Source organism: Anomalospiza imberbis, chromosome 1 (genome assembly GCF_031753505.1).
Source record: "Anomalospiza imberbis isolate Cuckoo-Finch-1a 21T00152 chromosome 1, ASM3175350v1, whole genome shotgun sequence".
Taxonomy (NCBI): Eukaryota; Metazoa; Chordata; class Aves; order Passeriformes; family Viduidae; genus Anomalospiza; species Anomalospiza imberbis.
The window spans coordinates 83,267,254-83,283,677 of NC_089681.1; the positions used below are offsets into that span (position 1 = coordinate 83,267,254).

Below are 16,424 nucleotides of genomic sequence, written 5' to 3' on the forward strand. Positions count from 1 at the left end.
TTTCTGTTGCCCTACCACCTCTTGGGACAGCTGGAGAAGGGAAGGCTGCTCCCCTGCAGAGCACCTGGCTGCTTATGGGGCGGAGCTTTGCTCTGCAGCAACAAGATGTTTTCCTTTGAGCATTAACTCCAGTTTGACCTTGGGCTTTTTAGGCAGCCAAACACACACGTATGCCTTGTAGGCAGAGTTAAGATACTGTCTTAATGCATATACAGATGCAAAGTGCCCAGCCACACACTTCTACGTGTTTTGGTTTTCTTCTGGGTCTCTTTTTCACGGTTACAATTTTTCTGCAAATAGTGGTAATCCCAATTGGAGTTTCTTGGAGTGCTGGTTTTGCTGAGAAGATCTTTAAATTGCTCATCAACTCCTGCTTTCGCTCCTTCGTTCGTTCTTGTCTGGTGCCTTTTGTACTGCGCTTGCTGAAGGCAACACACAGGGCTGCTCTTTCCTGCCAGAGCTTGTTGTTGTCTTCAGTGGCTGGGCAGGCAAAGACAACTCTGGTGTGAATCATTTTGCTCCTCCAATGTAGGAGTTGCCATGAAGAATGACTAAGGGAGGGGAAAAAAAAGCGAGAGTGAGAGGGAGAGTGTGTGCACAAATTGAAGTTGGGAAAGTGGGAGTGGTGTCAATGAGTAGGCAAGTAACAGAGTCTTCTGCTCAGCAAGGTTTCAGCACGGGCAGCTGGTTCTTCGTGCTGTGCTCACTTCATTGATTCGTTTACCAGGATTGTAGCCTTGCAAAGTAAGTACAGCTTTTTTCTTTCTCTGATACTTTAATTTATGCTGAGCTAATAGTTAACAAATCTTGGCTGTGAAACATAATTTCATGGAGGAAGTGGGATAAGGAAATTTGTGCCAAAAATGTACATGTGGAATCAAAGAAGCTTTTTTGCCTTCCCACATGACACTGTTTTGGTTTCATTTCAAAACTGCTGCAATTGCTATGCTAGATTTCTTTCTTTTTGGAAAGATTCACTGGAAGCAGTGAATAAGATCTGACAGGTGAGACAGCAAGGGCACTAGGAATTATTAAAATATGGTGGTTTATTGCAAATGGCTATTCCCATATCAGAAAAAGCAGGTTGTGTATGATGCCATGAAAATCCTCCATGTACCAAAGTAGGATTTAGGTTGGTTTGTAAGCCCCTGTTAGAAAGGAATATTCCTCTTGTTTTCTGAAGAGGTGTGTACGCTCTGCTCTGTTTGCTCCGAGTTACTAACTAAGTGACTAATCTGAACTTGTTTAAAGTGAAGGACAGGAACTTAGGCCTAGTAATTACAAATTTATTTTCAGTGTGACCATTTAGTTTGAACAGTTCATTGGCTATTGAAGTACAACAAAGCATATTGCAGTAGCTTGTTTCTCTTTCTTTCCTGGTGTGACTTTCCCCTCTCTGTTGCTGACAGTGCTTTTTCCTCAACCATATGAGATGCTCTGGTTCCACATCAGTCTGATGTCTTGCATTCCTCGATGTCTATTCAGACAAAATTTTGTCCTTGGCTTTTTAGGTAATTTGCCAGGTGGAGAGTTGTCATTTGTGTAGAAGAAGAAAAGGCTCACAGAAATCTTTTATTTCCTTTGTATCATATATGCTGAGTAAGAACTGAAGTAGGGTCATGTTAAACTCTTGATCTAGTTTCAATATTAATGCCTCACTTGTGAAATTTGCATGTGAGTTGTTTTATATAATTCATCCTCTTGGAATTTTGTTTGGACTGAAGAGACTACAGCCCCGGCACTCACAACTCCTGAGATGTAAACCAAATATGCCCCCCAGGACTGGATGGCCAGCATTGTCTATGCTTTATCTGCCACAGGTGTCTTCTCCTGGAAAGACTGCTTAACCGAGACAAGAATAAAATAAATACTTGGGTCTGCTTTATTGGATTATTCCTGCCATACAACTAACTTGACTTGTCAGACATTTGCACACAGATTTTGCTATTCTTATGATTATATTTTTAAATGTAAATTATGTTTAGCTTTTCCCTTAGTAAGCAGATAGTAAAAAAAGCCTCCCTGTTGCTGGTTTTTTTTTTTTTTTGGGAGGGGGTGGTTGTTGTAGTTGTTGAATGCAAGAGTGAGTAAGCAAAAATGGTATCTTATACCAATAAAAAAGTTTAAATCAGTTTTTTTCTGAACTGGTTCTGTAGCCTTTCAGCTCCCTTCTGTATCTGAAAATGTTTCTTTCACGCTGTGACAGTCACGGTTTTAAATAAAGTTGGGTGGATCGCAAGCTCCAAGTGCTTAGAAGATGCCCCGGTGCTGCGGGTCTTTCTGGAAATGCTGATAGTCTGCTTTCCTGGGAAAGGAGAAGGAACCCAATAAGAATCCATGCAGCAGGCCTTTGTAAAATTTCATTTTCAGTTTTTTGACTCCTCCCTGTTCGAGGGCTCCCTGTGATTACTGACTCAGGAGCTATGTCTGATTTCTGAGACTGTTAATGGGCAGCTAATGGAATTTCCCCTCACTTGAAGCCTCAGCCCTTCTCACCTTGCTGGAGCTGGCTTTACTGGACTTGCAAGGCTTGGGGTGCTCAAGGCTTTAAAGAGATTTAGGATTTTTTAATATTTAATATTGTCAGTTCTTTTCAGTAATATGAATGTTTTATGCTCTTAAATGTAACATAATAAATATAATATAAAAATATAATGTAATGTAATATAATAGTCATTAATAAATTGAGAATAAAAAGCAGGCTGACCAGTTGAAAAAGATGGTGGAATAGAGATTATTCTTTGCTATCCAGACAATAATTCAAGGTCAAGGGTACAAATGAGCTTATTTCCCCAGTAAAATGCCCTGAATGGTCCGTATTTCAATAGTAACATTAAAAGGAAGAAATTAGAATGAGAGCTTTGCCACTACCAGAAACAATTTCACTCTCCTCCAAAGAAGCTTTGAGAGTATCAGCAGTTACTGGATGAACAAAGGTACATAAAAGGTTCACCATGAAATACCTCCTGTTTTTCTCACTGAAAAGGAACACTGAAACTTTATAGAAAATCATCCAACATGAGTAGTATGAGAGTTACTCATGAGGCCAGAGGAGTTTTTAAGGCATAGTACAGCTTTTAACTGGCAAAAGGAAGAAGAATTTAATTCAATTATGTAAAATTTCCTATTTTATTTTCTTACTCCGAATGTCTTGCAAACCAAGGAAGTGAAACACAGGTAGTGCATCTGCATCTTGAAGTCAACATTAAGCCAGATAGGAACAAGGGGTATTTTTAATTGGGTATGATTTCATTATTTATTTTTACCCTGTAAGGAAGATCCAGAGGCCTAAATAGAATAATATCATGCCAGCTAATACTAAATAATATATTCCATTAAAATTAAATTAAACTCCAAATTAAATGTTTTTCAGGTGTACTGCATGACTCATGAGACTTTTTGTATTATTTTTCTTTTTGAGGGTGGTAGATGTGTACTGAATGATGCATTCTTGGTTCCCTGGGTAATTTTCCACCAGTTCCTCAGTAAGAAATACCTGTGAAGTTAGTACTTGCCCCACATCTTCAATACTGGCGGATGGAGTGGGGTGGGGCAGAGAGAGAGAGATTGGGAAGCAGAGACAGTATAGGAGTGTATTGTCTGTTCATGTGAGAATGGTTGAATTAATGGCAAAGATAAGGTAGGTAGCCTATGCAGGGAAATTTATTTAAGACATGCATAGGCATAAAAGAGAACATTTGGGATGAGCAATTGCAAGGAGGCCTTTAAAGGAATGATTTTATGTTTGCTTCGTTGCCCCGTTGTTCCAAGTTACTCCCTCATCAGCATTCTCAGTCCTTCAAACTTATTCTGTCTTTTGCCACTGTCCTGCCTAAAGCTCTCCTTCCTTAAGGTGTGTGCTGAACCCATGGTTGCTGGCAAGCTCGACTTTTCTGGTAATTAGTTGCTTTCATGCCTGAGAAATTGTGTCTGCGTAAGCAAGGTGGGTGGTTGCAGTGCTAGGCTGGCACTTGGTCCTCTCTTTACACCCATAAAATTTCTGAGACGTTTCCTGAACCTCATTGTGACATCAGCTCGATGCCTGCTGATGCTGTAAAATGGAATCTCTCATGGAAAATTCCTCTTTACCAAGCAGCTGCCAGACTGCCAGAGTATGGGAAGAGAGACGAGCCCAACTAGACCCATTCTGAATTCCAAGTCTGACAAAACATCTGGATGTTGCAAAGCATACTCCTCTGTATTTTCATGTGAGGACAAGTTTCTCCAATGAAATATGCTCAATGTTTGCTCTCTTCGAGACATTTTTTTTCTTTTTTTTTCTATTTTTTTCTTTTTGTTTTGTTTTGTTTTGTTTTTGTTCCCCCAGTGGGAGGGGATTTGTTGGCAAACAGTTTGTTGCTAATACCAACAGTCAGAACATTTTGCAAGAGTGCAGGGCTGGTTAGGTGTGCTTTTCAAACTCTGACTTAAAAGCCTTGGTGTAATGCCACCATATCTTTTTTTAAACTTGATTAAATGCAGTGCATTTCACTAACCTTTTATACTGCATGTTTTAGCCCAAAACAAACTAGTTGTCAAGTAAAACAATCGCCTTACCTAATACATCCAAGAACATCTAAGTTAATTAAAATAAAAATAAAGACATTTATTTTGTAAAAGGCCTTCTGTAGTCAAACAGGTCTTACTAGTAAATCAAAGTTCTTTCTCTACTGTGTTGCAGGCAAATTACATGCCCAATCTGTTACTCCCACAAAAAAATAGTTATAAAAATTTATAACTATCACAAATTATTTGGAAGTCATTACTTGTCAAGTACCACAGCTGCTCTAGAGTGTCTCTGTACAATAGTGTCAGATGTTCAGCTACATTTGGGCAGCATAACACATGCAAAAATTTCCATTTCCTTTCTGTCTCTGTCAATAGCTTTGATGGAGCAGTTTAGCAGCAGTTTTAAGAGTTTCCTTTTTTTAGGGATACATGGTATTGGGGGCATGGTACTGTCAAATTCACTGTGCCAAAGGGGTCATCTTCTGTGTAACTGCTGGTCTAAAGCCAGACTTGTGCTATTGACTGAAATTCTGGGTGTCACCCTTCTTGGCTTGAATCTACACAAATGTGCTTATACAAAAGTGCAACTTTGGGTATGTGAAAGCAGCCTGGAAGATGGGAACAGTCTCTGCTTTCCCAGAGCATGGACAGCAGCAACTGTGCCTTGCCTTTCCTGACTGCACAGGTCATGTATCAGCCCTGTGGAAACTGCAGTTACTGAGAGTGGATAGGAAAACCTTTGAGTTAAAACAGTGTAAATGATAGGTGGGCACACAGCCTACTTTTTAGAAGGCCTCCTTTAAGTTTCTAAAATAATCTCAACGTACAGGACCAGACAGCTTTCTGGAGACTTCTAGCAAGGCCAGGGATAATCAACCCTGAGAGGATGGACATGTACCAAAGCTAAAGGTTTGATGGACAATTAGCCATGAAGCAAGAGAGAGAAGTTATAAGACCATTAAAGACCTGTCTGAGAGCCAGGAGATCCCAGAGCATAGGCAAATTACCTTCTGAGTTGGCACATTTTAAGAGTATCAATTAAAAACAGATTCAGTACATATTTAATCCAGTTTGACTCAGTGTGTGTGGGTCACCCTGACCCACACAGATTTTCTCAAGTGCTTCTGATAATACTGGCTCTACATAACATGTGGCATTGCCTGCTGTCACTTGAAGATGATGGCTATTACTGAACATCTCTCCTCTCCTCTCCTCTCCTCTCCTCTCCTCTCCTCTCCTCTCCTCTCCTCTCCTCTCCTCTCCTCTCCTCTCCTCTCCTCTCCTCTCCTCTCCTCTCCTCTCCTCTCCTCTCCTCTCCTCTCCTCTCCTCTCCTCTCCTCTCCTCTCCTCTCCTCTCCTCTCCTCTCCTCTCCTCTCCTCTCCTCTCCTCTCCTCTCCTCTCCTCTCCTTCATCCTGAAAATTCAAGATACCCAGTCCAGATACTGGTGCCAGCCTCTTTCAGTGCTCCGACCCAGCCCCACCACAGCAGGAGCTAGAATTACAGCCTGAGTCATCTCTCTTTTCCCTTTCACATTTCAGGATGACAATGGACGCTCTGCAACTAGCAAACACCGCCTTTGCAGTTGATATGTTCAAAAAGCTATGTGAGAAGGACAAAACAGCCAACATTATTTTTTCCCCACTGTGTACCTCAACATCTCTGGCTCTGGCATATAAAGCTACAAAAGGTGATACTGCAGAGCAGATGAAACAGGTAAGCTGCCAGCAACCTGTTCTGTGGCTGCAAAACTATATGGCTGTTGTAGGTGTCTTTCTTATTAACTCTTGTTAATGTTCTCCTGTTTGTCTGGCTCCCTTGTAAGAGAGACTTCAAATCATCCATCCAAATTTCTTGAACTGTTCCACACTCCAAGGCCCTGCACAACAAAAGGGTGAAACTCTGTCTTAAAAACAAATCTTTTCAGGCATGTATAAGGTGGAAATGGACATAGCAGGGTCCTTACAGATGCTTTAAAGCCTTGTCACCTTTTAGTGTAGTCACTGTCCCATCACTGCATTTTCTAGATAACTGTTTTTTCATTATTCAAGAATGCTTGAGATTTATAGAATCAAAATGATTTTGCCATTGCTGTCAGCAGCACTGACTTTTCCCCTTTCTCCCACACTACTGTAAAGAGGAGATGGATAAAGTAGAAGAGGTACAATTTCATCCACGTTTCTCCTTTCAAGCAGCTCATAATATTCAAGGGGTTTCCAGCATCATGATCCAGTCTGGTAGTCATGATTCAATCAGTTTATGGAGCTCACCCTGTGGTGCAGGGAGTCAGCCCTCCAGCCTTGTCTGCTGCCTCAGTGTAAGCAGAGATTGAGCTGGATCCTTTTAATCCCAGTGAGGGTCCCCACAGTTTCTGCAGTTACCTAAAGGTGCATGAAATGTAAATTAAGTATGCATTTGTATGCTGATTATCACCTGGCTCTGAAAGACACTCTGTATATTTGAATGTGTTTTCCCTCCTTTGGAAATTCCTCCATGTAGTTTCTCATTCACTGAAAGTACCCCTTAGCACAGCCTTCTGTGCCCCTACTTATGCCACAGATTACAGGGAGTCTTGTGCTGTTCACAGAGCTGCACAGCAATATGTCCATGGAAGTCATAGAATCATAGAATGGTTTCTGTGGGAAGGGACCTTAAATCCCCTTGCCACAGGCAGGGACGTCTTCCACTAGACCAGGTTGCTCCAGACCCTACCCAACCTGGCTTTGAAGACTTTCAGGGATGGATCTTGTAAGCACTGCACATTTTTCCAAACAGTATTAAAAAACAAAAAAAATTAAAATTAAAATTTAAATTTAAATGGTACCCTGAAGCTCCCTTACCATTTCAAAATTCAAGCCTTGTCTTTCTGGTGGGAAAGTTAAAATATCACCCTGCCCTTATTTTGCTTTCACTTGTGTCTGCAATTTTCTTTGAACCATTCCATAATAACAAGTTAACCTGCACCTCCACAAGTGGAGCTCTGTTACACAAGCACACTTGTGTTTCATATTTCTCTAGTGGTATTTAAAAAGTGCTGACTACAGATGCTAAGGACAGCTTGGTATGCTTTTAAGTGTAATATCTCCTATTTGCCATGTCTGTTCTAGCTTCTGTCTTCCCCTGAGTTTGTGCTTGGGTTTTAAATACTAGATACAAATGGAGCCAGATTGGCAGCTGTACTCTGGAGCATCGGTCAACAAACTTGTGCCAAAAATTCTCCCAGGTAGAGAAGCTGCAGTAGCTTTCTCCTCCAACCTAGATCCCAGGCACAGAAGCTTTCTACACTTAACATGCAAAGAAATAAAACTGTTGGAGGAAAAGGAAATAAGCTGAGAAAGTTGTTTCTAAGGAGATGGACTTGGAGTTCGCTATGACAGCTGTGCTGCTGCTGTAATGGGAGTTTATTTCCTTCTACTCCCACTGAGCAAGGAGAGGGGAGGATATGGAAGGGTGACTAAGGCAGAGCAGCAATTTTGTCTGTGAAGATGTGATGTGTTCTGGGAGAAAGAGCAGTAGTGATGTACAAAGAGAAAAGAAGGTCACAAGTGCCTGCTGTGCTTCATGAGGCAATTTGAGGCAGGTGAGGAGGGTGGACAGGCTTCCTTTAATGAAAGAGCCACCATCAAAGAGCCTGTAATAACTAGGCATTAAAAGTTGAATTCGTATTTATAGGGTTATTTTCAAACAAAGGCATCATTATCCCAGTATTTCCTAGAACTGGACTTGTCATTCCCAGGAGTTGGGAGGTAGCCATGTGTGGGTCAGCAGCCCTACCCATGGTTATACTCTGTCTACAAAACCAACCACAGTTATCTTTATCTGATCAGTTTTTGCTGAAATATCATGTGATGTCATGTATTAGTCACAGCAGTCAGAAAACTTGATGATCTGTCAAGCATTTTTAAAAGTATAGCCCAGTTCTAGAAAGGAGATGATCTGGGACCCTCACCTATCTGTCTTAAAAGCTTCGGGATTTGGGGTGGGAATGTAAGTTTGACAAAAACATTATGATTCCATACTATGGAGTATAGTTGGCTAAGTCACGTCAGCAGCATGAACAGCTCTATTGGTTTCTTTGGCTTGCTCATAGGAAAGAAATGCATTTGCTGAAAATTCTGATAGGATCAGGTTTTTAGATTTATGTGAGCATGTCAAATACATAAATGATTTTTGAATAACAACATTGAGAGGCTCTGTCATTAGCTTAAATAAAAAAAGCAACAGCTCTGGTCACTAACTAACATTTTTTTCTTAGCTGTTAGGAATGTTTAGACAATAATAAAAAAATATATGCTTAGTGTTTTATCATATTCATTTAACAGGTGCTCCATTTACAAGATGTCAAAGATGTTTCTTTTGGGTTTCAAACAATAACTTCAGATGTTTCCAAACTCAGCTCTTTCTTTGCATTGAAAATGGTTAAACGGCTCTTTGTAGACAAGTCTCTCAATCCTACCACAGTAAGTACTGCAGGAAAACCCTGGTGTTGGGAAATACTTGGCCATCTTGTGGATGGATTATTATGATGTCAGACTGGAATGTTATTTAAAATTAATTCTTCTACTTTTGGTTGTTGGTTGACTGGACTCAAATGATAAACAGCATAATATTGTCTGCTGCCATAAAGGTTTGTAGGACTGTGCAACTCTTACAACACTTTTAATTCTTTCATTAATATGCTTTAGGTCAGTAGCAAGTTTGGTTTTGAAAGCAACATAGCTTCTATGCCACATCAAAGTCTTTGCATTGCAAGTATGAGTGAAAATGAGTATAAAACAAAATTGGTGGTGCTAGTGTATGTCCAGTTCACACGCCCAAGTATTTACTGCATAAGCTTCAGTTTTCTTAATCTGCCTGAGAAGGCAGAAGCCTGACTATTGAAGCAACACAAGCGAAGAAGGTGATGTTTGGCCTTTTAACTTACGAACTTTGCAAAAAACTGTGAAGAATGCTGCGTGTGTTGGGTTTTTTCCCCCAAAGTTGTCTCTGAGTAGAGTCCCAAGCAAGGACAACATCAGCCTAAAAGAGGTGTTTCAGAAAACTCAACATGCTGCAGTGATGCTGTGATCAGATCATCTGCTGTTCAGCCTCTGCTACAGCAAGGCCAGGACCCACAGCAATGTCTTCCCTGGTGAGGACAGATATGATGGGAGCAGACTGTGGCCTCTATCTCAGTCTTGCTCAGGTCTGGACTGAGGTTCTATCCTGTAAACTCTGGCAACATGGTCACTCCTGCAATATCCAAAGTTACTTATGTGCTGATGTGGCATCACTAGTCTGAAGATGACCTTGGGAGTGATGTGCTGGATGCAGGTGTATGTCCTTGTTGTCTCCTGCAGTTATTTAATACCTTTCCTCAAATAATAAACTCCTCAACTACCCAATGGCACTTAACCAAGAATGACTGGTTACTTGTGTCTTTCAGGACTTTGTCAACTCCACAAAGAGACCTTTTCCATCTGAACTGGAATTAGTGGAGTTCAAAGAAAAAACTGAGGAAACCCGAGAGAAGATCAACAAATCCCTTTCAGAGCTGACTGATGGTAGGTACAGCTTAACCTTGGGACTGGTGTTTGCCTCTTTATCCTTGTGACACCTCTTTAGGAGTAAATACATAGTGAAAGAAGACTAGGCCTGCTATTTGGATTCATGAGGATTAGCAGCACTGATTTCACTGCTGCAGCACTTCTGAAGGTGGAAATGTGAGATTGACCTTGCATTCGCCTTGGGGAAAGCTGCTCACATTTGACTGCAGGAGGATGGTCTGGGAGAATGACAGGTCCTGGCTGTGGATCATCACAACATGTAAAATCAGAACATTGAACCCTCTAATTCCTTTAAAAGCTTAATTTCAATGGGAAGTACTCGTTGGACTCTAAGTTTCAGGCTGTTAATTAATATCTCAGCTGCTTTTGGGTGCCACAAGGTGGCACAAGCAGATGTGGGTCTCTCATTTGCCACCTTGTGGATACCCTGGCAGAGATGGCCCTGGGGTTGGTTGCCACCTGTTGTCCTCGTGTGGTGCAAATATGGAAACACCATGCACGAGTCTGGTCCTTCCCAGGCTGGCACAGGTGCCCACGGGGAAGCACCTGGCCCTGCCTGTGCAGCTCCAAGACAGGACTTGCCATCCCAGTGCTCTGAATTCAGGGTCATTTATGGCAGTGCTTGAACAGCTCTAAAACAGAGAGAGTGGGTCATGACATTTACATCCTCTTTTGAAGTCTGTAGCAGTATTTGGATATTAATTGTAATCAGAGCAGCATTTTTTTTTTTATCCTGGTTGTTTTATTTCTGTGTATCAGTCTAGAAAAGAGTAGCTGCTAATTTGAAACTTCCCTTCAAGTCTTGCTCTTCAAATGACAAAGTGTTTTTTCACTTAAATCTGTTGAATTTCACTGAAAACTCAGCACCTTCTTTAAGGTACTGAACTAAAGCAGGAGATGTAGTTTTGCTTACATGTGATATAAACCAACAAAACATGTCATTTAGAAGATCTGCCTTGATCCCAAACCCCGCATCAAAAATTGAGCTGCAATTGTAAGTAAGTGCTCCTTTTTGTAATTTTCCATTAGAAAGAAAAACTTTTATCTGTGAGATGAAGGACACAAATGTGTTTAGTTCAGTGAAATGTTGCCATATTCACTTAAAGCAATTGATATACTGCTAATGTATTGTTGTATTAACAAACATTGTAAATCTGTTCACAGGAAAAATGGAGAACGTTTTGAATGAGGATAGTGTAAGTGACCAGACTCAGATTCTTCTAGTTAATGCAGCTTATTTTGTCACAAACTGGATGAAGAAGTTCCCAGAGGCAGAGATCAAAGAATGTCCTTTTAAAGTCAACAAGGTATGTTCTGGAAAAAAAAAAAAAAAAAAAAAAAAGGTATTATTTTCTTTAATGAAAATGCAAACTTTGAGCTAAGGAAATCCCAATAGGAGAAAATGAGAAGTATGTATTACCGTGGCATTCTTAGACTCAGTCTAATCTTACACAGTGTTGCAAGGGTCCCATACTGTCCTGGGAGTATGTTTAGACAACATGAGCTGAGTACCAGTGGTCAGAAGCAGCTGTTGTCTGCAAGGAGATGCAAATTCTCATGGACTGGAAGGTTGCAGGTACCAGAAGCTGCATCCAAAAACCAGCAGATTTGGTTGCATTTCTTGAGCTGGTGTAATATGTACAGTCGTGTCACCTCTTTAACTACATCCCTTAGATGCCTGGCCCTGTGTTTTCCTCTTCAGAGATGTCATCCCATCAGTCTCCCTCTTTCCAGTCAGGCTCAGGACTGCAGCTCCCTGCATGTCAGTCCTGCTGAGCCATGAGGTTCATGTGGGGGCAGCACCTGTGGCTAGTGCATTCAGGAGTCTGTGACCAGTGTTGAATATTGTAATCAGAAAACTTACAGCCAAGATACAAAGCTGCACAATATTTGTGAGATAAAGAGATTATATTCCAAATATACACAGACATATATATAGAGATGCATAAACACAGCTGGAGTTTCAGGTTCACTGAAAATATTCATAAATTACCTCATCAGCCAATAGTTCCAGCTAAAAATGTTTTTAAAGTCACACAATCAACACTACAATTTTAAATGAAGCATCTCAAGATTTTTTTCCCCTAAAGTAACATTTTTTAACTGAATTTGAATGTTGAACATTTTCATGTGGACAGAACATTTTTAAAGTCTTCCCTATGAAATAAAGTGTTTTGTTTTATTCTGTTTCATTTCATTCAAAAGCAAAGACATAGAGATTTAGGTAGGCCTGAAATTTCTTCTGATTCTGTTTCAACTCCTGAACCAAAATATCAATTATTGGAATGAACAGCTTGATCTTCACGGTTGAGCTGTGCTCAGTGCTTGACACTTGCTAGCATTACAACGCCCTGTAGACAGTGTAGTTGGTAGTACTCAGTGAAAAGGCATGAAGGGCCACCAATATTAGATAAATTGCTCTTTTAGGGCACATCCCCCATATGTTGCTATTGTATTAAGTAGAATTCTGTTCCACTTTTGTTTGGAAAGCTGCCTACTGTAACAAGCCAACTGTTGCTGCTGCTTTCATTACCTGTGAAAGGCAACAAATTCTCTGGTGGTAACTCAATGTATCGCTTCCATGCAAGCTTACAAACTTTCCTCTGTCACCATCTTATCTATGAATTAAAAGGAATGATAGATTGTTTCCTCTATGTTTGCAGACTGAAACTAAACCAGTGCAGATGATGAATCTAGAAGCTACTTTTTGCCTGGGCTATGTAAAAGATTTAAATGTTGCCATCCTTGAGCTCCCTTGCCTTAACAAACATATAAGCATGCTCATTCTCCTGCCCAAAGAGATTGAAGATGAGACCACTGGCTTGGAGAAGGTGAGAGAAAAAATATAATTGTTATGATACTTCCCCTGGAAATAGCCCATATAATACCATATGTTTATGGAAGGTTTTTGTTATTTTGAAGCAATGCATAAGGAAACAAAAAGTAACTTTCCTGTGAATTTACCATCTCATTCTGCTTCTCTGTTCCCCCTCTCATATTTGTGGCATCTTTGTTTTCACTATGTCCAGTGTCAGGTTGTACATGAGGCTTTGCTCTAGAATAGGGAATGCACAGAAAACAGTTTTAAGCGCAGAAGGTGCCCTTATTTCTGGTATCCTTTTTTTTTTTTCAATTGACACGTGTCCAGGATTTATTTTACTAAGGTCTTACTCTTCTCCAAGTTTTAATTTTGAGCAGAGGTGCTGGCAAATGAGCCATTTTTTATTACCAATTGCACATAAATGTGAAAACTAACAAGGCATTTTTTCAAGATCAACAATTTCTTATGTCATTTCTCTGCAAAAGTTTTATGACATTTTTCACTCTTATTCAAAGTTTATTAAGGACTAATAAAATAATAATATTAATTAATAGTAAAGTTATTTGAGGATTAAAAGACTGATGATCACTCAAGTCTCCTTTGTAATTTGCTGCAACTGGCCACAAATTTTAAAGGCAGGAAGAATCTGTCTTTGCAGCTGTAAGATGCTTTTATATATTGGAGTAAATTACAGAACACACCTATCATAAAACGTGAATGAGGCCTTTCCTGATACCAATGTGTTGTGGCCCCACATTCTGCCTCCTCCCTTTCCAGGTTAAAAAAAAAAATTGCTTGAACAGCTGCATGTTTGATTAAGATCAGGCTCTGGATTTGGATTTTGTGTCCTGAATACCAGCAATTTCATTACTCTGTAGGGTCAAGAATAAAGACTTTTGGATCTTTGCCAGCTGTCCAGGTGTAACCTGGTTAGGGACTGTCCTCCTCAGGTTCCTTCATATGGCTGTTGAGGTTATTGCTTATCAAAGTCTTGCCAGAGCATGCACATGCAGAAGAGTTGCTCCAGAGGCCTGTCCTATGGATTAAATCATACTTAAGTCAATATAACTGGGAGTATGTTAAGCCTGAATGCTATGGTTGTGAATTCAGAAACAAAAATTGCCTTTGGACTTTAGTTTTTGAAAGCTTGATAGGAGTGAGAACTTCGGGAATGGTCTTTTTTTCCTCCTTTCACTTTCCTCAGCCAGCTCAGTAATTTTCTTTGTTTGTTTATGTTTTCAGCTGGAAAAGGCACTGACCCCTGAGACATTATTACAGTGGACAAATCCCAGCATGATGGCCAACACCAAAGTGAATGTATTTCTTCCAAAGTTTAGTGTGGAAGGTGACTATGACCTGAAGCCACTTCTGGAAAGCCTGGGAATGACAAATATCTTCAATGAAAGCGCATCCGATTTCTCTGAAATGTGTGAGACAAAAGGTGTGGTTGTGTCAAAGATCATCCATAAAGTCTCCTTGGAAGTAAATGAACAAGGTGGCGACTCCCGAGAGGTACCTGGATATCGGATTCTTCAACACAAAGATGAATTTAAAGCTGACCATCCATTTATCTTTTTGTTTAGACACAACAAAACTCGCAACGTGATTCTTTCAGGCCGATTCTGTTCTCCTTAAGATGGGCGTGTTCATTACAAAGAAATGCACAATTACATTTGTGATGGTGCACACTCCTGTAAAGCTTTTCTTCCCGACTATCACCTTTGAAAGGAAATCTAAGAGGTTCATATATTGGCTGAGTAATACAATGTACTCTACATATGCAGCAGAAGTATTTTCTCTCCTTTTGTTTCCTTCCCTTTAGCGGAATCATTTCCACTGTGAAAAACACACCATATTTTATTTAGAAGTATCCCAGATTCAGCAACAAGAACACTTTGTTCCTCTGTGACACGTTTCTCCCCAAACGAAGTGAGAGCCTGATTTAAGGTAGCTCAGGAGCTGGAAAGGGCTCTAGGAGGAAGAGCTGCATTCCTGCTCCCTAGTGAAACCTTTCTCTCGTGACTCACACTCTCTGGATTCCTAATGCCTAAAAGGGGAAATGTGGACATGTGGTATGATAGCTCTACCCCTGTACCTGGCCACACTCTGGTGGCCCAGGGTGCCCTACCAGACCCTGCCAGCATCCACTGAAGTAGTGGACAAGTTCTGCAGCATAGCTACAACAGTTCAGGCAGGCATCAGGATTTGCATCTGTGAAACAGCAGCCACACCGAGGCCTACAGACACCAGAGGCAAAAATCATGGGGATAGTATGTGTCCCCAGAAGACTCTTCAGCTTGAAGTTCCCAGACTGGGGGGCTTGAACTCTTCTTCGTGGCCTTTTTTGACTCATTCCCTTCAGACATGGAAGATGGGACAAGAGGAATCTTGTTGTATATATCCTAAGGAAAAGAACATTATGCAAATCAAGGATAGAACACAGCTGGATTAATACTGGAAGTGCCACACTTTTCATGCACAGATTATCTGCCATTTCTAGCTCTGGAATCAGCATTAAGGAAACTCCTTACAGTTACTTAATGTCTAAAACATGAGAAAGAAATAAGGACTTCAGCTTGAGTGAAATTAACATTGTAATTATTGGTCTTCAAATTCCACATGAGATTATGGTAATCAGATTTAATTTCTATCTAAAGACGGCCTGCTGCATATGTTCAGTACTCGTTTACCTAAATACTGTTCAGAATAAAGCAGTATAAAACCTGTGTCATATGTACAATACCTCTAGTGTCAGTCTGTGTGTTCATTGACAGTGTCAGTGTTCATGCCTGACTTCCAATAAATTACAGGAATGGAAATAAGCAGATTCACTTAGGGCTTTTGTCACTGTGGCTGTTGTCACTGTGGCTTCTACTGGTTCTCCTGTAGGAGGTGGATCAGGACATTGTGCATGGGGTTGGTAACTAAGCAGCTGCACAGGCAGTCCATGCATAGAGAAGAGGGACTGTACAGTTTGTGCTTGGGCACTGACTCTTTGTCAGGTGGTTCCAGTTGTCCAGCAGGCCATGTCACACTTACTGCTACAGCTCTGCTGGTCTGCTAGACTGATGAAAACCTCTGGCAGATTGTCCCAACCTTCTTTTCCTCCCTGGATGAGCTTTCCTAAAGGAGAAAAGCTCAGACATTTCTTTCTCAATTTTTTCAGGTTCCAGTTCAGGAGCCAGTCTTCATTTAATGGAAGCTGTATTCTGTTTAAATGCTGATCAGAGCTTTTGGCCTATCCCCAGAAATCTATGACAAGGAGAAATTCTTCTCCTTGTGATAGCTGGGCCAGGAAGGGTTATCCCATGAAAGCAGAGAGAAACACTGCTTCAGGGTGTGGCCCGTCTTTCTCCATCTCCTGACTAATTCCAAGGTATCCCAGCCTGTGCAAGGCAAGCAGATGTTAGAGATACAAAGCTGTCTTGGCCCACATAAAGGAAACCCACTTATTGGTTATTTATGAAGAGGGTGGCTTGCTCATGAAAACCTCAGGTTCATTTTTCACTTCGGCCTCTTCTCTCTGCCAGTCCCAGGGTGAAGCTTTTC

The 16,424-nt window shown here is 40.8% G+C and overlaps 1 protein-coding gene across 1 annotated transcript; it reads left to right on the plus strand.

The window, feature by feature from the left end:
- The first annotated feature begins 607 nt into the window (after window positions 1-607).
- SERPINB5 (serpin family B member 5) lies at window positions 608-14,615 on the plus strand. Its single transcript, XM_068198056.1, has 7 exons — window positions 608-744; window positions 6,050-6,224; window positions 8,831-8,968; window positions 9,934-10,051; window positions 11,219-11,361; window positions 12,718-12,885; window positions 14,118-14,615. Exons 2-7 carry the CDS (start codon window positions 6,051-6,053, stop codon window positions 14,508-14,510), a joined length of 1,134 nt encoding a protein of 377 aa, XP_068054157.1. The 5' UTR covers window positions 608-744; window position 6,050; the 3' UTR covers window positions 14,511-14,615.
- The last annotated feature ends 1,809 nt before the right edge of the window (window positions 14,616-16,424 follow it).